This window comes from Nestor notabilis, unplaced genomic scaffold, assembly GCF_000696875.1.
Source record: "Nestor notabilis isolate BGI_N333 unplaced genomic scaffold, ASM69687v1 scaffold7544, whole genome shotgun sequence".
Lineage (NCBI taxonomy): Eukaryota > Metazoa > Chordata > Aves > Psittaciformes > Psittacidae > Nestor > Nestor notabilis.
The window spans coordinates 655-22,541 of NW_009924187.1; the positions used below are offsets into that span (position 1 = coordinate 655).

The window sequence follows — 21,887 nt, forward strand, 5'->3', positions numbered from 1 at the left end:
TAAACAGCAAAAGCAGATTAAAGAACTGGTTGAAAAAAAAAGTGATGTTAAATCCATGAAGAAATGCCTTATGTATTTCTTTAACGTCTTTCAAATTAACAACCAAGTTGCTAATGGAAGTCACATTTTTCCCTGATGTATGGTCTGTTTTAAGATAAAGCTTGGAAAATGTTCATGGAAGGAATGAAAGAGAAACACTGAATTAGTGTTGCATTGTTCGTTTGTCAGGTTGAAACAAGAGAAGATGAGGAACAAAACATTAAGTTGACTGAAATTTTGGAACTGTTGGTGGCCGCTGGGTATTTTCGAGCCAGAATCAAGGGTTTATCACCCTTTGACAAGGTGAGACCAGTGCAATTTTATTTTTTTTTTCCTAAGTGTATGAGAATTAGACTTTTTTTGCTGGGTAGTTCAGCAGTTCTAAGTGACTTTAAAGAAGACAACGCAACATCAGAGGCTTTCCTATGTAAATAATTCTGCAAATGAACCAGTTTCAGACAGACAGGACCTCCTCAGTCTGTAAAACAATTTCATGTAGCAGGGCCTGTTTTAAAGGAGACAACTGGATGCAACTAATTGCTGGTGTGCTTTTTTATGGGTGTTATGGCGTAAGTTGTAGTCATATATGGGGAATTTTGCCCCTCTCTCAGCTGCAGTTAGAATAGCTAGAAAGACTTAATAATCGGAGATAGCATGGTAGTTTTGAAAATAAATATTAGTGAGAAATGAGGAAATACTTTTCTTGAGAGGACTATGTAAGAATGGAACAGTTAGCCTAGTGAGTTTATTTTTGGGCTGGTTTTACATATTTTTAGAATGTCATGTACATTAACCTTACATTGTCCTAGAAAGGAAGTATGTGATACTGACAGTGAGCAAAGTTCAGGTTGAAAAGAGACTTCTGAACCATTTGAGTGCTGACTCTGTGAGAAATTCCTGAACCAAGGTTTGAAAACACAGAACTACAGCAGCCTTGAAATGGACTCTTCTGTTTTCTACTGTTTCTTTGATCATTGCACATCTGTACTTTTCAATGCAATTTTAGTTTCTTCAAACTGCTTGGCATTACTGACCTTAGGTGCTCAGGAGACTGTGCATACAGACACAAAGTAGTTCCAAGGAGACTGCCTTAGGATGTAATGTTATTGCATTTATGTGTGGAAATGGATGCATCAGGTTTATACTTGCCTAAATACAATTGCAAAGTTACCATTTCATGACAATGCCCAACCTATACAATAATTGCTGTTGAAAATCATCTAGCTGCTAGTGTAAAAGGGATACTGGTTAACTCTTGCAGAGGATAATGAGTAATGTGTTACAAAACCTTGTATAGAACACCCTAAGTTGCTGTGTGATGTTGGTAACTTACTCCACATTTTAATCCCTATTTCTGTGATTGCCTTTGCATACATTTAGGTTAACTTGCATATGTTTATACAGGCTGTCTTTAAATATTTATGTAATTTATGTAAAGTTGATGAAATGGCTTGGGAGTTTAAATATGCCTAAGTAGCTGTAGGAATAGGGCCTGAAATAGAAATTTCTGCAGAGCTGGGGGTTTTCATTACTATGTTGATACTGTGCCTAGCATTTGGTGTTGCTTATGTCAGCAAGCAAAGAATAATAGTAGCAAACGTTATATGTAAAAATTAAGTATATGAATACAGAAATTATGGTCCTTGATAAAATTTTTATACAGTCACTTTTTAAAGGTCATGTAATTTAAGATACTGCTGTGTTTTATCTATTGGTTTGGATTTTTTAGTGAGAGCTATGTCAAAACTAACATACTAGTTATTCCTAAGAAAGGAATTTAGACTGTTGCTAACTGCTTTTTTTTTCTGTATATGTTTCTTCTTGTAGATACGTATTATACATAGAAGTTGTATGCTATCTATATGTATTTTAGTCTCCATATAAGAATAATGAGGATGGAGAAACTGTAGTTTCTGTAATGAATAAAGCCTTTAAGATGTGTTTGGTTTTACCTCTTCAAATTAAAATGGAACTAACCATGCTGTTGCTCCTTTGGTAGGTGGTAGGCGGCATGACGTGGTGTATCACTACCTGCAGCTTTGATATTGATGTTGATTTATTGTTTCAGGAAAACTCTACTATTGGTCAAAAAATGTAAGTTGGTTAAATGGCAGGTGTGGTGGGTTTTTTTTTTTTAATTCTTGGAAAGAAGTGGGTGGTAGGGGGGGAAGTTAGCTGATACTTGCTTGTTTATAAGAAAGATTTTTAGTCCAAGCTTCCTGCTTTTCAAGACCACCTGTTTGTAAAACACTGCACTTGTTTCTGGATTTCTCAGACTATAGTTCCACAAACTCTAGAACCAAAAAAAAAGCTTATTCCAAAAAAGGCAGCGCTATTTCCCTCTCTGCTGCCATGTTCTTATATCCCTACTAAGCAGTGAAAGTATTTGTGTGTCTCTACATTGAACTGGATTGGGAACTGATCCAGATTAAAACCTACCAAAAAAAAAAAAAAGAAATAAAATAGTTTTAACATGAGTCAGTTCCTGGATCCAGTTCTTTATGCAGCTGCACAGATGCTTGTGCTGGCACAAGGGGATGATGCAGGGGCCAAAACAAAGGGACCATGCTGCTGGAAACTGGAGTAGGACATTAAAAGACTTTCCTTGAGGTCTCTATATCTGAAGTTTTGCCATGTAAATAACCTCTGATACGCCTTTATGGCTTTGGATTGTAGTTGTAGGCATCAGCAAACAATTTAAAGCATGACACTGTTGCTTAAAGAGTTACGAAGGAGGAGTTCCTCACGGTGACCCAATGAGACTATTTTGGAATGATTAATTTCTTATGCATGAAATTTGCTCATAAGCCAGCTCATTCCTGTTTTAGGGAGGTTGTAAATGTTGTTTATGCTGAGAAAGGAAATAACTCTAAACTACGTTATTGCTTTATGCATTTCTGTGACAAAATAGCCATAATTAAACTTTACAGGAAATAAGAGTAGCCTATCAAGTTACAGTTGCATGAAGAGAACTTTGCTCAATGTAATTGAAAAGAATGTCCTTCTGTGCCATTTTCTTGAAAGTCATTTAGCATCAGCAAGACTGTAGCACATTTAGAAATAAAGATTTCTAATAAGACACTTAAATCATCATAGATAACTAAGTACAGAAAGCATTGTTAAGTGCATGGAATTAAGAAGAGACTAGGAATGAGGGTGGTTTTTATAATTGCCAAGTTTTTGTGATTACCATCATTGTTACCTTTAAGAACAGCAGGATAGGAAATACTTAAGTTGTTCTGAAAATGTTCTGTTCTTTTTCCAGCTAACCAGATGCAAAAGTAGCAAAACAAAAATCAGGTTCCTCTCCCAAAACAGCAACAATGATTTATTTGTAAATCTAAAGTGTTCAGACTCGCACAAGTATAGGCGGTTTTGATGTCCTTGTAATGTTTATGTCGGTGGTGGCTCAGTGCTTCTGTGATGTCCTCAAGATAAGGAAAAGTTAGGTTATGTATTCTCAGTATTATTCTGAAGACATTTTGGTGGCATCCTATTATTTAATTACTGGGTTGGAAATCAACATGGAAACATACATTAGGAGAGGATCTGGCATCTATTGCCTTATAAGAATTATGTCAAGGTTTTCACTTCTCTTAAGAAGTATAACTTTTCAGGCTCTGTTCCTAGACTTTGGTCTCTGCCTCATATCTCTTGCTCACCTTTGTTCTTCCAGAGTACTAGTTGTGCATTTGGGCAGTACTGAATGTCACTGAAGTCGGTACTGGACCAGTTAATTTTTTTCCTTCATGGAAAAATAGTTTTAGTTTTCCCAATTAAGTGCTCATCCTCAGCACTGACATCTGCTTTACAAATGTGCTTGACAATATTGGCAGTAAAGAAATAGAGAAATAACTTGCTTTAAAACAAGGGGTTCCGTGGAAGCAGGATGATGATCTTGTAAATGAATCCCTTGTGTTAGGGTAATCCTTTTGCTTTACCAGCTCTTATCTGAGCTGTTAGAACAAGATGATTGCCAGCAAATTTGGTTTTACTCACTTCAAAACTGTGAAGCATACTGTGTATTTAGCTTTTAGGTGCAATATATATTTAACCTCAAAATTTCAGTAGTAACGCCAAGATATATTTGCGGAGTTACGCTAAACAAATTTTTAAGTCCTTCATTTGATTCTGGACTTTCTTTGAGTCATATCATTTACGTAGTAGAACTGTTCTTAAAGCTCGTGTTTCTTCATGTATGCATATATTATAATATGCAAAGGTGTTTGTAGATATATCTGACATGGGTATTTTATCTGACCAGACATGCAGATCTTAAAATTTTGTGTACAGTACTATAAATGAAATTACAAGCTAGGAACCTGCAGCAGGGGTTTAATCAGCTCTTCACAGACTAATTATATATAGAGTACAATTAAAATCTATTTTATAAATGCACATTTGATTGCTTTTCACAGCTGTATACAGTGGAAACCACTAGAGGGAACCTTCTAACTTCTGTGTGCAAAAAGAATTTGTAAGTTATAAAAGAAAATTGTGGCATACATACATGTGTGTTTTTGTTGTTTTATCATAGTGCCTTAACTGAAAAAATTGTGTCAGTATTGCCAAAAATGAAGTGTCCTCATCGTTTGGAACCACATCAGATCCAGGGACTGGATTTCATTCATATATTTCCTGTTGTACAGGTAATAGATCTGTCATGTTTCAATACCTTGCTGAAAAAGGAAAAAGAGTTTAACAAAGATGTATTATTTTTTTTGCTCTCTATTTAACTTTGGAATGAATAATTACAGAGAGGTAGTTTAAATGAATGTTTTTAAAGAATTGAGTGATGCTATGGATGATAGAATTCTTATATATTGTTTGATCCATGTTTAAGAAAAGCACAAACCAAGCTCTTTACATTTTTTGGAGTCAGATTTTGCACTTAGGGAGTGTCTGCTTAAAAAACCCTGAAGTTTAAGCTTGCTTCAGAATCTGATAATGCGTTTTGCCACACTTAGAAAACAGAACAAATACCTTGCAGTCTATATTTAAGCTTATGGAGTAAGTTATGCAGATAGTCATGCAATCAGAAGAATATGAATAAGGCAAAAGCTAGCTGGGCTTGTTTCTTTAATTCTTTAAAATTGATTCATCCGTCATTTGTGTCACTCTAAAACTATGGGTGGAAAAATAAATTGCTCTGACTTCACTTGGAGTACTGTGTACAGTTCTGGTGTCCTCAATGTACACGGAGCTGTTGGAGCAAGTCCAGAGGAGGGCCACGAGGATGATACGGGGGCTTGAGCCCCTCCATTATGAAGACAGGCTGAGAAAGTTGGTGCTGTTCAGCGTGGAGAAGAGAAGATTTCGTGGAGACCTCATAGCAGCCTTCCAGTATCTGAAGGGGGCATACAAGGATGCTGGGGAGGGACTCTTTATCAAGGACTGTAGTGATAGGACAAGGGGTAACGGGTTCTAATTTAAACAGAGGAAGTTTAGGTTAGATATAAGGAAGAAGTTCTTCACAGTGAGGGTGGTGAGGCACTGGAATGGGTTGCCCAAGGAAGTTGTGAATGCTCCATCCCTGGTGGTGTTCAAGGCCTGGTTGGATGGAGTCTTGGGTGATAAGATTTAGTGTGTGGTGTCCCTGCCCATGGCAGGGGGGTTGGAACTAGATGATCTTAAGGTTCTTTTCCAACCCTAACTATTCTATGATTCTGTGATGTGATCCTGTTACTGTGTATCAGTTGCGCACCATGGACTGACCATGTGCATACTCGTAGTTCTCCATTTTATTAAGGTTTGAGTTAACATGTGATGTGTTCCAGTTATGTGTGGTATCTTGAGAATCCTTGGTATGTTGTCATTTTTTAATTTCACTTTCACCTGCACACAGAAATGTATCTTTGATAATTACGGAAAATTAAGACTGTTAAGCAAGCTGCTTTTTCATCAAATATGTCCTTACCTCATGCCTGTGAAAGGATTTAGCAAGAATTTAATATAAATTCCGGTTGTATGAAGTGGGAAAACTTCCTGTTGTATATTTCTTGTAATCTTCTAGTAGTGGCCTTTGGAGGAAACCCACTGCACTTGCCCTGGTCACTTGATGGTCACTTTCTTGCCCTGGTCACTTGATGGTAATGAATGGTTATATTTATCAAGCACAAGATCTCTTTCACAGGAAAAATAATTCTTCTGCTAAAGTGAGAACATGAAATATTCTCTGACCTGCTTGATCAAAAATCCCAGTTTGGGATATTTACCTCTGGAAAGGCAAAACGTTAATTCTGAGCAGGGAAGAAATTGGCTTCTGGATTTCTCCAAGAGCACTAACTCTCAGTAGCTGGCCAGTAGGTGGTACATGTAACCCATGAAGTCTTGATGAGCTTAGTTTTTTGTGTGTAGAGGATTATTTTTAGAAACTGTGGCTTTCTGATAGGTCCCTGTGAAGTTCTGCCTGCTCCAGATACTGTTAGTTCCTTATTCATCCCAACCAAGAATGGCTTTCAAGAAAACTTTTGTTGGTGTCACTAGTATACTGTGTTTTGAAGAAGACAATATAAGAGCTATAATAGACTGACCACACTATGGCATATAGGGTTTATGTGTTTGATAATGACATTTTACTCAATACACTGTTAAATTCAAAATTTCACTTGCTATCTGTAAATCTCAGATCAGTCCCTAGATAATACAGAATCTCTTTCATCTACCTGGCATTGTGTCCCAAAAGCTCTTGCACTGTGCAAGCTAGTCTGGTGAACTTGATGGGAGGAATTTAGATGAATCGTTCCCTACAGGAAGAAACAGATTGAGCTGGCTCATTGCCATAGACTGTAGCAGAACTTAAAAAAAAAATAAATATATATATATAGAGATATATATTTAGACTAAATAAAGATTCCAGCAGGCAGAAATGGTGGTGTTCTTACTAGTAAATTCTGCTGATATTCACGGAGAAAAGTATGTACATAAACTTGCGTTGAGATGTGCCTTGTAATTAATAGTCTGCATTTTCTTCTTTCTTGTTGTCATCATCTTCCCCTCGCTTTCCAGGGGTTCATAGTTATAGCACAGAAAAGCAGTTGCTGGTTCAAACTTGGATCCCAAGATTGATCTGATTTCTTATGTGACCTCCTGCACAGGCTGTCAACAGCCCACAAGATTTATCTTCTCCAGCATTATTTAAAATGTACTTCAGTCTTTTGTGGCTTTTTGTGTGGCCTTATTAATGTCGGAAGAAGTCTTTTTTCTTATGTGTGCTTGGTTATTCTTGAACATTTCATAGGCTTGAAGATACGTATTTTCATGGTGGAGCTGTAGTTTTTGAAAACAGTAAGTGACCTGTAATAGGAAAAACCAAAAAAAATCTGTAGAAATGCACATAACCTAGCTGTATTGGCTTCTACCTGGTATACAGCCAAGATTAGTGAGATAAGATTGTGTTCCAAATGGTATCTTCTGTCAGAGTATAATGGACTAGTGATTCCAGACAGGTTCAATGTTGCATCCTGGCACTGAGAGCCAAGAACATTTTCTGTTGAACTTCTAATTGCTTCAAATTCCAGTAGAGCTTCCGCCCATCTCCTCCCACTCAGACTGGTAGTGGTAGGTGCTGTGAATAGTTCAAGCTTTCTTTGTAGGAGGATGATTGTACCATAGCCCACAGACTGTATAAAAGCCACCTGGACTATCTGTTGTTTTAAAGTATGCTCACAAGGGCTTCTTTGGAGTAGAGAGGGATAATTGGAATAGGTTGTCCAGAGAGGTTGTGGAGTCTCCTTCCCTGGATATATTCAAGAACCGTCTGGACACAATCCTGAGCAATGTGCTCTAGGTGACCCTGCTTGAGCAGGGAGGTTGGACTAGATGACCTCTGGTGGTGCTTTCCGGCCTCAAGCATTCTGTGACTGTGAGCCCTATATGCATGCAGACACATTTTTGTTTACATGCTGTAAATGAAATGCTTCCTAGAACTGAGAGATTTCTTACTTATTCAGTATGGCCTGCTCAGTAGGAAGACAAGATCAGTAGCTTTTAAAATACAGTAGAGTTTTAGAGTTTTTTGAATGTAGAATAGGATGTACATTGTGCAGGCTGTTACTTACATCTGAACTCCTGGTCTGGTTAGTTGTGAGGTACACTGACTATTTTATGGTATAGATGAAAACAAAAAGCCGGAAAATTAACATTCCTTTGTTTCATGAACTACTGTGTATTTTTCTGTATTATGTATTACTCTGTATTTTCATAATTATATTATTTTACATTATATTAACATTATTAATGCTTAACAAGTAATAATAAATACTATGGCTAATAAAACTACTTGGTGTGATGAAATGTACTTTTTAAAAACATACTTTTAGCTTAGGTAGTAGATTTCTTGTGCTAAGATGTGAGTTTTATGCAACTCAGGTTTTTGGGAGGTCACTTCAAGATACATCTTGTGGGTTTTTTCCTTCCTTAGAAATGCAGGCTAAAAGAATAACGTCTAAAGCGGCCCACATCCATTTCTATTCCACAGACACTTCATTTTTATTTTTTTTTAATTTATTGAAGATACAAATACTTGGATTACAGAAATTCATTTGGCAAAATTTCAATGAATTTTGGTTATGCTTGAGCAGATTTCATATGTTTTTGTTTATAAATGAATTTGTCAACTAAGAATTCCTAATAACTGAAATTCACAATAGGTTTTCTTCCCATGCTTACTAGAACAAAAATAATTAGAATGTAAAGGCAAGTCAGTATATGAGAAGTTACATTGCAAGCTGAAAGAGGAGAAATCATGCAACAAAAGTAATTTTGTAATACACTATTTACAAATAACATTCAGAAAAGTGGGTTTTTGGCGGGGGGATACCAAGCTCTACTCTAGTGAGTTTGTAAGGCAAGTCAGTTTTTTCTTCTTTGGACTATCGAATCCCATTGTAGTGTGAACAGTATGGCTCATTGAGGTTTGTAGGGTTTGATATAGTTCAGCAAGATGAAGAATATTTAGGGTTTTATATGTAAAACTGATTAGAAGAAAAAACGTGGTTTCTTAGCTTATGCTTTGTCTGATTGCTCTACTGAGCTTTTTAATACATAGAAAAAGAGCAAATGTGAAGTTTATAAAATAACTAATACTAAAGCACTTTCTTAGAAGTAGGTCTCTGAGTTACCAAATGTAAATATTTATAATACACAAATAAATGTTCTTGTTTATGTGCTTAAAATGTGCCTTTAGCTTTTATCATATATTAAAACCAATTATTGATGTTTTCTGCTGTTACTTTTCCCCCCTTTCAATTGATACAAACTTTCTTTTTTTTCCAGTGGCTGGTAAAACGAGCAATAGAAACAAGGGAAGAAATGGGAGATTATATCCGTTCTTACTCTATATCACAGTTTCAAAAAACTCACAGACTACCAGAGGTATGATTAAGCCAGTTCTTGTTTCTGTTATGCCAAATGCTTAGGTGCAGTACCAGCTGCACAGCTTTGAAACCAGCACCGTATACCAGATCTTGCCTTTGCTGTTGTTTTCGTAATCAGTCCTAGAGGAATACACGTACAAATTCAAAACGTTATGAGAGAGAGAGTTCATAGATACTGGTTAACTTTTGCTTAATAGTTGCCTTAGTTTTTCTGCAATATTTGGTACTTTTCTGTCAGTCTGGCTTGCCAGGTACGTTGCTTCTGGAGTATGTACAGAGCTCTGTGCAGTATGTACAGCCTAACTGTGTGACTGGAGCTACATTGCCTGAAATGTGTTTGACAACACCTGGCACGCTGCAGAGAAGCTGATCAAGCTAAATGAGAATTGATGTGTTGTCAGTGTTCTCCAACTTGGGGTTTGTTTTAGAGTGTTCGAAGTCAGCTCTTTTCTCCCTGTATCCAAACAATAAATTTGTTCTTGAAAACTAGATTCCTGAAAATCTTCATGTAAAAACTGAGTTTGGGGAAAGACAGAGAGGGACAGGTGTGGGTTAAAAGGAAATGCATTTTTCTCTGTAAAATATAATTGCCAGAGGAGTGATAAGTACAGTTTTATCTGGAAGAGTAGTGGTAAGAGTAATTTTACACTGTTTATGATACACTAATCACATTCCTTCTTCTAATAGTCAGATGCTGCCTGTTTTGAAATTACGTGCTTAGAACAGTGTTGTGATCCTCTCTTCTTCCTATTCTGCAATAATGATACAAAGTTTCCTTTGTGTAGGAGAACAGCTGGAATGAGCTTGGATTTGTGCCTTTAGTGCATAGTCACCAGTTCTGTTCATGCATATCCCAAGGCATTTAAAACCTAGGACCCAAGTTTTGTCTCTAGTTCAGTAACAGCATTAAAGGTAGATGTGCCTAGTATTGGGAAAGACAGCTGGATTTTATTAGCTTTGTGTGGTTTGGATAATATTGTTTAGGTTTTTTTATTGTTTTTAATGCTTAGAAACTAAAATAACAGTAGGGGAAATTTCTCTTTTCCACATTAAGCCCATCCTAACTTCATTTTTTTCGCACTGTAGAAATGATTTGAGTAGTGGGCTGGGATTGCCTTTGTGTCAGGTACTTTATAAGCAGAGACCAGAAAGACTGTATTTCTGGATACAGTTTTAAAGATCTACCACCCATCTGATGAGGGAAGTAAATTTAGGAAATCGCTAATATTTCACCAAATAATTCAGTTAGAAGCTATTTGACAACTTAGTTTGCTAAACTCATTACAATAGTTGAGATTTAATCTCCATTCCTGGTGTTTTTAATCACCTCTGTTAATGTCTTGCAGGATGATGAATTTATGCAAAGAAAAGAGAAGGCTATCAAAGCTGTCACTGATATATTTGTAAGTATTTTAGATTTTTATGATCAAGAAACTAGTGAGTTTAGTAATGCAGTGGTGGTGGTTAATTCTTTTTTAATGCAGCCAGTCCTGGGTTTTCTCATGAGGAGGTCCCAGTTAAGTTACATGTTGAGCTTCATATTTACAACAAGTCTCAAATGCCAACATATCAGAAAACCTTTCAGGTGTACGCTGTATGAATGTGTAATCTGTATCAACAGTCTACATAGAGAATGTGGAGTTCCATGCTATCAAACAAAAGTCACAAGGTAGCTTAGAAGCTGTTAAACCTTCAGCAGACTGCTTTGAAGCTATCAGTGGTTGGGCTGTTTATATTTATCAAAATGGTGATGATCTCAATTAAAATGTCTGCATTTCAGCGCTTGTCATTTTACTCCTTGTAATTAGCGGTGAAAATACCCTACTTTGAAAATGTTATGTTCAAGTAGCACACGTTGGTTGCAAAATGTGGTATCACCTCTTGTGATTCCCTAATATGTGAGAAATGTTCTACCTCTTCAGGTGCATTTCTTCTAAATCTTGAATAAACTTTTTGTATTTTTTGAAAGCTTGTTCATGAACACTACAAGGAATAACATTTAAAATACATAGACTATATCAGTGTCTCATACCTGAATTCAGATGCCTAGCTAGGACTTGGTAAATTCTCAGGCCAGCATTCAAGAAGGTATGAGAAATCTTGGTATGCTTTGAATGGGATACTTCCAAGGCCCTTCAGTAGATAGAAAACCCCACTCTTCTGAGAAAATCAATGCTACCTGAGCCAGCAATGTGCCCTTGTGCATGAGAAAGCCAATGGTACCCTGCGCTGTATTAGGAAGAGCATTGCCAACAAGTCAAGTGAGGTAATCCTCCCTCTCTACTCAGCCCTGGTGAGGCCTCATCTGGAGTACTGCATCCTGTTCTGGGCTCCCCAGTACAGCAGAGACATGGAGCTCCTGGAGCAAGTCCAATGAAGGGCTGCTAGAGTGATTAGGGGTCTGGAGTATCTTTCATATGAGGAAAGGCTGAGGGAGCTGCGCCTGTTCAGTGCAGAGAAGAGAAGGCTCAGGGTATACAGATACTTACACACTTACAGTGTATGTAAGTATCTGAAGGGAAGGTGTCGAGAGAATGGGGCCAGGCAATAGGACTAGAGACAGTGAGCATAAAATGAAACAGGAGGTTCCACCTGAACAAGAGGAAGAACTTCTTTATTGTGAGGGTGATTGAATGTTGGAATAGGTTGCCCAGAAAGGTTGGGAGTCTCCTTCCCTGGAGATACACAAGAGCTGTCTGGGTATGATCCTGAGCAATGTGCTCTAAGTGACCTGGCTTGAGCCCGGAGGTTGGACTAGATGACCTCTGGTGGTCCTTTCCAACTTGAACCATTCTGTGGTTCTGTGACTTCAGGTAGCTCTAGCTAGACATGCTGAACTCTTCATCCATAGGTAGAGGTGTTAAGTGCCAATATAACAAGCCGTATGATAGCTTACATAATGGACCAGACAAGTCATCTCGCTCTTTTGTCATGTTTTGGAGGTAGTTGATTTTCCATATTAATGATGTAAGTGCTGTTGAGCCTAACATGTGGTTGAAGTATAGTGTATATTTATAGAAAAAAACATTGCTATGAAAGTCTCCAGGCAATGACCAATGCAAATCCCTTGTGAATCTATTTGTATAATTACTCTTGCTTTGAAATTTTCAATTACAGTCTCTAAGTGTTGTTCCCCATGGTTTGGTTGGGTTTTTTAATTATTAGCAGATATACAGTGAGTCTTCCGTGCCAGCCAGCAATACTTGTCTTTCTAGTGAGATCTGTTTTCCATTTTACAAGTTAGCTCCCCGTGTGAATGGGTATTACCGTTTTGTTTGTGCACCTTTATAACCCTTTAAATAGAGAGAGAATGCAAACCGATGTAAGAAAGCAGATTCCAAATGTGTGTTGTATCAATTAGCACTTGAAATTCATTGACCTTCTGCTTATTTTCACCTTTCAGAATAATTGTCCTAATTTTTGAAGGGATTACAGTGTGTCCATTTTCTACCTGCATTGTCTTTAACTAGCGTTAAGGATTCTATGTCCAAGTAGCTGATACCAAGCTTGTAACTGAAGAGACAGAAACAAAGTAATCACAATGCTGTTATGAGACATCAGTACCTAGAATTTTTGGTGTAATTTAAAAAAAAATACAGAAGATACTTGATTAACAATGATGAAGGGATCCCTTTGATTGCTGAGTAACAGAGGTGGTTTCAAGGTTTAGTTTTTATGTTTTAATAATTTGGAGGGTTAAGTTTATTCTGTTTTATTAATGCATTTATTTGTGAGAACTTGTCTGAAAAGAAGGAATGTTATCTACTTTCGGTGTGCACTTACCTAGTAAACATCGGGTCCATTCAAGTGGCTTGTCTAAAGTCCTGTCGTGCTTAGCTGGGTTTCCTTTATGTATCTTCCTGCATGTTTTCTGGAATTGCTTTTTGGCGCTTGAAGAGAATGACATGGCGAAGATGAAGCAGGTACATGTATGCCAAATCAGGTGTTTCTTTGCTGGTTGAAGCCAGTGAATTGGTTTTCACTTAGCCGGAATATTAGGGCTGTTACTTTAAAATTTATAGGTCGTGGTCCTTGAACTGGGTATGCATGTGTCTACTTCAGCTAAGGGAATAGTTCCATTTTCAGGGTCCAATAATGAAACAGATAATGGAAAGCAAGGAAAAGAAGATACAATCTTAAAAGTTTGATAGTATTTTGCACCACTCAGCTACCCTGTCTAAATGAATGAATAGCTCTCCTGCCTTTGAGCATAATGGCTGCTCTCCTGAGTTTTGATCTGTCTTCAGGGTTGATAAAAGTGTATTCTGTCTTTTCCTCTGGATCACAGATCTCTAGTTCTTAGGTGCATCTTCGCGGTAGATAAAGTTTTGACGTTTGTTGTTTTGACATTATTACTCAGGGTATTATTAGACAAACATCTCTTTCATAAACATGAACTCTATCAGAATTATATCTACTATTATTATAACTACAGCTGTCACCTGATCTTTTCCATGGAAGATTAGTTCATGAGATTTCTTAAGGCATTAAGGCATGAGTGCAGTCCAGGACAACACACAAAGTGAATTTTCAGGGGGGGAAAGTGCAAAGCTTTCCAATCTATCCATAGGAACTGGAAGAAGGTGGCAGCTATTAGATGAAGGCTCTCCTGCAGGTCACTTTTATATGATGCTTTGGAATCGAAAGAGAAATCCGCTTTCCTAAAAGAGGACCACCAAGTTTGAATGATTAGTCTGTTGTCTGAATTCATTATTATAACTGGTCTAAGGACCTGTCCTTCTCAAGGGGACAGTGCAGTGAGATTTATGGTCACAGTCAGGCTGAAAGGTTAGAAAAGGGATTGTTAAGTATTAGTAATGGTTATTGGAATAGGAACTCTTGCTGCTGAAAGGTGACTGACTAGTGGATTCAGATTATTTTGCAGTGTTCTTGTTCAACTACTCAATTATCTCATGCCAAGACTAATGTTTATGGTATGATATCTACACTCTGTATAGCACAGGTATACTATAGAATGCCATTTTAAAAGCTGTAATTATTTTTATAACTTACATTGCTTTTCTGTAGGTGTGAAAGTACATAAAGTGGGAGATTCTTGATCATAAAAAGCTTTTTCGTCTGACAGTCAAAAATATAGCAAGATTAATACCTGGAAACAAAAATGACAGAGATTGAGATCAGAAATAAAGTAAAAATTGCAAAAGGTAACTGAAAAATTAAGGAGACACTTGCCAAGGAATACTATGTATTTACTTACTAGTTTGAGATTATATGCCTTTGAAAAGATTGAAAGCTATTTTGGCAATGTTATGGTGCAAGAATTGCGTCTTGAAAACAATAGTTTGTGTTTGTACAAAAAGTCAGTTCAAGCGAAAAATAATGTTTCTTCTTTTGTTCTGGAATCTTTGCATTTTCTTGCATTGAACCTTTTGTGCCATGTGAATAGAATTTTCTGAAGTTAAATGTATATGTGGAAAGACCAAGCTTTGATTTCAGCTTTGGCTTTTGTAATGTATTTGTCCTAAGCATTCTGGCCCTCAAAGGGTTCATATATTTAAATTCATATATTTAAAACATGTGAATTTAAAATTATATGTAATATAAATTTAAAAATATATTTAAACATTATCTAAATTCGTCTTTGATGGTGATGATGAAGTTTTCCTCTGCTGTGATAGGGGCTAGGATTTCATTTCAGGAAAAGGAGAAGAGAAAATGGCATTGAATTGATTAAGGGGAACACTTTTAAAAAATATTAATTGGAGTAAAAAAAAAAAACCAAAAACACAACAACTTCGAGATCACAGGTTCTTGTTTAGATTTTTTCAATATCCTTACTAGCAGGATAGCACTAAATACTAGACTTCAATCAACCTAGCAGAAATGTTGCATTACAGACTCCCTGCACCCTAATCTTTCACCAAACAAACAGCAAAAATAATTCCAGTCAAGTAAACGTTATCTTGGTTCCAAGTTCTAATCTGGTGAGAACTCTCATGCGAGAGAAAGGATCGCTGATTAGTTTTTGTTTAGCTTTGGTTTGTTTGTGCCTGAGTAAGTATAATTTTTGTAATGTTGCTATAGAGACTTTTATAGTGGCACAGTTGATCTATATGGAAGGAGGTAATAAAAAGGTACTTTAATATAGGCTGTATTTACAGAGCTGTAACAGTTGTAGCTATGTTAACAGTCAGGATAATGGCTCTTTCTTTTTTGTTTCCATTTTGTTTTTAAATTTGAAGTAGCTCTATCAACATAAAATAGTACTTGTGAATCCTTGTTTTATTTGATGGGCTGTTGTCCAGCTATAGGGTCATTTCGGGATACCATGATACCAAATTATTTTAATACCAAATGTCTTAAGATATTTTGTTCTTAAATTGCAATTAAATCTGTTTTAATTCCATTGTAACCTGTGATAATTGAGTAAATAATAATTACATTTAGTTATCAGAGATTACAAATAGTATTAGCTTGTAAAGGAGGTAGCATTTCTAGACACTGGCATTATCAGCTAAATCGTAGGACCCTTTTTTAACAGATACTGATTGTGTTAATTTTTACTTTTATTTCAAACATGATGGAGGAGATGGTTGAAGAAATCATGTTTGTTGTTAAATATCCATTTGTAATTTTTTAAAAATCTGGAAAGACATGTCCTGTAGTAAATTGTTTAGAAGTAAATTCAGTGAGATTTTATCATGTAATTCCAAAAAGAGAAAGATGTTTATTTGGGCAAGTATATGGAATTGGAAAGCAAGCAGTGATATATATGTCACTCTAGATAACAATTCGTTTATTTCAGAAAAGCCTTTTACAAGCTCTGAATTCATTCACTGTCTTTCAGGAGGTTTACAAACCCCAGAGAAAATACAAACGTCAGAAGGGAGCTGAAGAACTGCTAGATGAAGAATCAAAGGTTCATGCTACACTTCTGGAATATGGCAGGTGAAAGGCTTTATTTAATTGTCTGTGGGGTTTGTATTGTGCGAATTTAGAAGCATTCTGTATAAAATTTGATTTGTGGTATTGGGGTTGGTTGATTTGGGTTTTTTCCTTACTAGAGAATCAAATGGTTTCAGATTTTATTTGCTTACCTTATAAATTCTTTGGGGACTGGACAGTCCTCACATGTGTGCACAATGTATCCTACAGTGGTAGCCCAAGTTCTGACTTTATGCTTACGGTATGTTTATTTAACATACTTGTTCTTTGCTTCATAAAAATAGCTTAAATTCATGATGCTTCTTGGTAGCATCTGTCAATCTGTGTTCCTTTTTTGTCAGCAATCCCAGAAAGTAGGGAAAAAAACAAATGAGTCTTGCTATTTTTCTAATGCTAGTAAAGAGTTAGGCTTGATTTACCTCATCCATTTTAGAGTTCAATTCCTTCCTCCCCAGTGATAATGGGATTTGTAAATTGGTAACAGAGTCAGGGATTATTCTACTTGGCATGTGGATTTGTTTCCTGACTCTTCAGCAGAAAATACGCCTACTGAAATCTCTAGATTTAGATCAGGTCATTGATACCTCGTAAGTGCTCACCATGGGAATGTTTTCCATGTGCTCCATAGCAAAGAGCTGGTATGGAAAAGCAAAGTCCTGGTGTACTCCTAGTCTGTTTATTTATAGTTCTTGTACTGTTTCAATGTCATTACTCCATATTGGTGTCAACAGACATCTCCCAACAAAAAAAGTATAAACCAGTTTATAACCTTTAAGGGAATTTTTGTGTATGGTTTTTCTAGAGTAATTTTAGGGGGGGAGTTGGTTTTGGGTTTATTTTTTTAAAGGCAAAACTTGAAATCACTATGCAGCTTGAAAATAGAAATAAATGAAAGATGTTTTTTATAGATTGTTACAAATTGTTTTAGCTTTAGGTACTGTGGAACAGTTGAGACCTATGTAAAACTGATTTCTGCTGGGGAAAAAAAAAGATAAATCTTTAATATAAAAATCAGTGAAAATGGATGATGGAGAAAGTTCAAGCACAGAGACAGGAAACAAGAACAGAAAAGTAGGAGGCATTGAAAATTCAAAGGAGCAACCCTTCTGTTGTATAGTGTGTGTCAGTACACACACGAGGAGTTGTTTGGGATTAATGAGATGACCAAGAAATTGTGAGCTTTGGGGAAGGAAAGTACCTCTTGGAGTCAGAATTTGTGGAGATGATCTTGATGGTATTGCAGAGCTCTAGCAGAAGAACAAAGGGAGAAGAGGTATTTGGTGTTGGAAGGACATTTATTTAAATTGGTGATACAAAGGACAGTACTTATTGAAAGACCATACAATTATCTATTTGATATGAAAAGCTTAACAATTGAATGGAAGTGGAAGTAACTGCTGGATTTAAATGTGTTCTGCTATTGATTTCTTAATGAATTCTCAAAGCATAAAACTCATGATCAAAAAACTATTTTTGATATAGTGCAAAAATAAAGAACATCTGAGAAAATGACAGTAGTGAGATACACAAATATCTGCTTCATGTGTTTTGGTAGAGAAAGAAACTCGTAGGGAAGGTGATAGTATGTCTACTGTGAACTTAGTAATAAAATGATCAAGAGCACAAGGACTCCAAGATACACACAGAAATCTGTGGGGGCAGTGGGGATTACTGTCCACTTTTCAACACTGTTAGGGGAACTAGAATGCTGCTGAAAAAGGCAAATCCTAAATGTTTGTTAGATTTAGGAGTAGAGTAGAAAATTTTTAGAATTCAAATAGCTAAAGTTATCCTTTCATTCTTTTACTGTATGTAGACTACAGTCATAGAAAATCATGAGTAGCAGGTTTTTTTCCTCCAAACTTCCCCTTGGTTATCATCCAAATGGCTCCTGCTTCTGCAGTAGTTAAGGAATTGGGCAAATAAGAGCGACAATTGTAGCTGTAAGTTAGTCAGGAACATCACTTCTTTCACACCTGCGTTCGTGCTGGGTTTGGTGCTTTGTAATACCAAAGGTGATTGCTCATATCTAAAATTTCTTTCTGTCTGTCTTTTTCTTTAAGGTAATATTTCCTAAATAACAACATAGCTCAAATGAGAATTTTCTTTCCCTCAAAAAAAAAAACAAACAAACAAACAAACAACAACACCAAAAAAACACCAAAAAACCCCACCAAACAGATGTAAAAAAGTCTATTTTAATATGTTTTTAAAGCTCTGAATGCCATGCTTCAGAAAGAAATTGTGGATTCACCAAAGCACACAAGCATGAATGTTTTTTTGGGAATAGAGATTGTTTTGACAATTTCCTGAAGCCTTCCCAGAATTCAGTTGTACATAGCTAATAATAGCTCAGGAATAACTTCCAAATGGAAAGAGAGCATTGCTTTTTCTTTTCATGGGCATTATAGGACAATATGAAATGTCTAGATTTGGAAATCATATTGGAAAGAGTAGATGGAGCTGAAATTATTCTGCAAATATGCTGCAGTACCTGCTTATTTAATTTATCTGAAGCATTCCAAAACTAACCTGAACCCAGCTGTTGGTGCATTTCGTATGTTGAAAACTGATAGAAACTTAATGTGTTGTAAAAAAACAATGTCTTTCATTTTGTTACTGTCCTTTTAGGAGATATGGATTTAGCAGACAAGCAGGAAAAACAGAACAGGTAAAAAATATGCTATTTTTTAATACTCAAATTGTGGGAAGAATTGCACTGTTTTTGCTAAAGTGTTGGTTACTGTAAGATCTTAAAGGAATACAACAATAACTAGCTATGACTTCTATTATTACCATCTGTTAAAAATGGTAAACTGGAACTGAAAATCTGCATGCCATGAAAGATGCAATTTATCCTCCGTTTTGAAATGGTTTCTTTCATTTTGCAAACTTTTTTTTGTGTATGTGTGTGTTTTTGGTTTTGTTTTTTGTTTTGCTTTGCTTTGCTTAGAAGAAAAGGAGTTTGGGTGTTTTGTTTGTTTTTGTTTTTTAATGTGAGGTAATGACATAGCCTGTCTGTGTAATGAGTAACTTTTAACTAAAGGTTCCATGATGTGATCATTAAAGAGTTTTTCCTTTTCAAAGAACCATTCAGCTTGGTAAAAAGTTTTGTAGGCATTTATTACATAACATGTTATTTAATGTGATAGAGAAACATGATAGCATGCCATAAATTAATCATAGTGTCTCTTGAAAAGTAGCATCATTTCTGTGCTTTTGATGATTAGGGAATCATAAAATGTCCTTGTCAGAGTATTTGCAATTTTATTATTTCAGTGCAGATATTGCTTTAGCTACAAATTTTTATTACAGACAGAGATAGTGAAGAAACGCAATGAGCATGTTGCGGACCCAGCAGTACATTGAATATATTGACGTTGCTCTTCTGTATTATCTCAATAGTCCACAGACAAATCTAGCATTTAAATTTTAGAAATGGAGATGCTTTTCCAATATAGGCTTACCTTTTTCTCCTTGAAGTAACCGCCAGAATGCAGTCATATTTATAGAGTTAATTTTGTTTCTTCAAAAGCATTACTGACTTTGAAATATTGTGCATTAGATGGTCATCATGCTTTCTGTGTAAATTAAGTCTCTAGTAAGGCAGAAGCGGAAAATTATTCAGGTTGGTGGTGCACTAGAGTGACCTAGAAATTCGTCTGTCACCACTTCTTATTAGTCTTCTCACTGAACTAGGCAAATTAACAATTTATGTTGTTTGTTTGCGATATTAAGTTAGAAAATATGTTTTATGAAAAATACCCAACCACTTTCTCCTATATTCTGGGGTAGTTGTCTTGTGAGGTTGGTTGCTCTCAGAAGTCTGTGGAATAAAGGATCATTGCCCCAGATGTGCTTAGATTAAGCTAGTTACCTGTCTTCAACAGCTGGAATTCTTGTGAAATCAGCAAGGGTTACATTTCAGTTAGCATGAATTGGAGTGTGAGGATGTTCCAGCTGAAATGTGTTCATAAAAACAGAACAGCTATGTTGCAATTTTCTTCTTGCTGTCCTTCTTAATACTTTAGAATACTGGAACTAGATATAATGTTTTCTTAATTCTTCTTTAAAAGGCTGAGGATAAAAAAATTGCAGTACCTCCAGGGCTTGCAGCAGCAGGAAAAGCTGAGCCTTGTGATGAAGACGACCTTCAAGCTGCTGAAGAGGTGTGCCACATAGATAGTAGGCATGGATGTTACTAATGTGTGGGGAGGGCATCAGTTATCACTGCATGGTCCTTCTCTGAAAGAGAGAAGGTGAGAATTTTGTCCCACAGGAGAATATGGAACCTCAAATTGATGCACAAAATTAAGTGTTTGTTGGTGTTTAATACCAAAAAAAATCAGCTTTTGCATTGGAGTCTGAGTGGTTTTAGAAGGTCAGGTTTTAGTTGACAGTTGGAGCTGAACAGTCCGAACCTGTACTACTATAAGGAGTTTTCCTTAAATTTGGTAGCTCAAGCCACCTCTTCTTTAACTTTCGTAGACTTACTCTCCCATTACATGCAATAAAATATGCATATTATGTGATATTAATTGTATGTATGTGTCCTTGTCTCTAAGCAGTAGTAAGTTAAATGACAAAAGATAAATTATGTTGTGTAATTCCTCGTATTTTGCCCTAATCTCTTATTTTTCCCTAAGCTTCGCATTAAAACTCTGATGACTGGAATGGCTGCAATGGCAACAGAAGAGGTAAGCATCACTTGAAACTGATATACCTTTGTTTACATTATGGTTGATTATGGCAATTATTCCTAAAATTGGATTAATGATGAGTTTGAAATCTTGGAATGACAGTGTTTAAATTACCATGAAGGGAGTGCAAGAAAAGATGGCTGAATTAGGACAGTAATTTTTATGAGGCTGGTGATTTAATCATTTGCTTTGAAATGATGAAAACAATATAAATAAGTGCCTTTCTTTCAAATGGTTTCTGCAAGGAGAATTTTGGGGGAAAGACATTGCTTTGCAGCTACACAAGATGCAGTGTGATCTTACTTTATTTATCTTGTGAAGATAACCTGGAGAGTAATCATTTTACTGGGAAGAGTGAAGGAAAATTGTTTGCGTTTCCAGGTGTTTTTTAAAGCACCTGATAAATATTTACAAGCACCACCATTAGTCTAAAACACTGAAAATATTGTATATGTATCTTGCTTTCTTAATTGGTTGTAGTTAATGATATAATGGAACCTGGCCAAGAAGATTGGGGAGAAATTCACTTGTGCAGCATTGTTTCTGTTTATGCTGAAGTCACAGAAGCAAGGGGTAGTAATTAGTCTAGTCTCAAAGTTGATTGACATGCTTTCTACTGAAAGCCACTGTAGAATTCAGTTTTGCTTGAAAATTGGTTTTGTACATCCACTTTGAGAGGTGCATTCTTTCATACATCTGTATTGTCGTAGTTTGGCTCCAAATATGGTCTAATAGTGAGTTTTATTACTGCATATGAAAAATTCAGTGTACAGAATAAAATTAGGTAGGGTTTTGAAAATCTGAATTCAAGTTTGCTAAAAGGTTGTGAGAAATTTCCAGTTTCCATCAGTGAAGTTTTTTGGGG

The 21,887-nt window shown here is 36.2% G+C and overlaps 1 protein-coding gene across 1 annotated transcript in view; it reads left to right on the plus strand.

Moving 5' to 3' along the window:
* Window positions 1-228: 228 nt before the first annotated feature.
* Window positions 229-21,887, plus strand: part of CCDC93 (coiled-coil domain containing 93) — a gene marked incomplete at both ends in the record, with an annotated part of 38,178 nt that continues 16,519 nt past the window's right edge. The window contains 9 exons of the mRNA XM_010012501.1: window positions 229-342; window positions 2,039-2,133; window positions 4,577-4,688; window positions 9,316-9,414; window positions 10,763-10,819; window positions 16,225-16,325; window positions 18,954-18,993; window positions 20,399-20,491; window positions 20,969-21,019. Of these exons, the coding sequence (XP_010010803.1) occupies window positions 229-342; window positions 2,039-2,133; window positions 4,577-4,688; window positions 9,316-9,414; window positions 10,763-10,819; window positions 16,225-16,325; window positions 18,954-18,993; window positions 20,399-20,491; window positions 20,969-21,019 (762 nt within the window). The remainder of the gene's footprint in view (window positions 343-2,038; window positions 2,134-4,576; window positions 4,689-9,315; window positions 9,415-10,762; window positions 10,820-16,224; window positions 16,326-18,953; window positions 18,994-20,398; window positions 20,492-20,968; window positions 21,020-21,887) is intronic.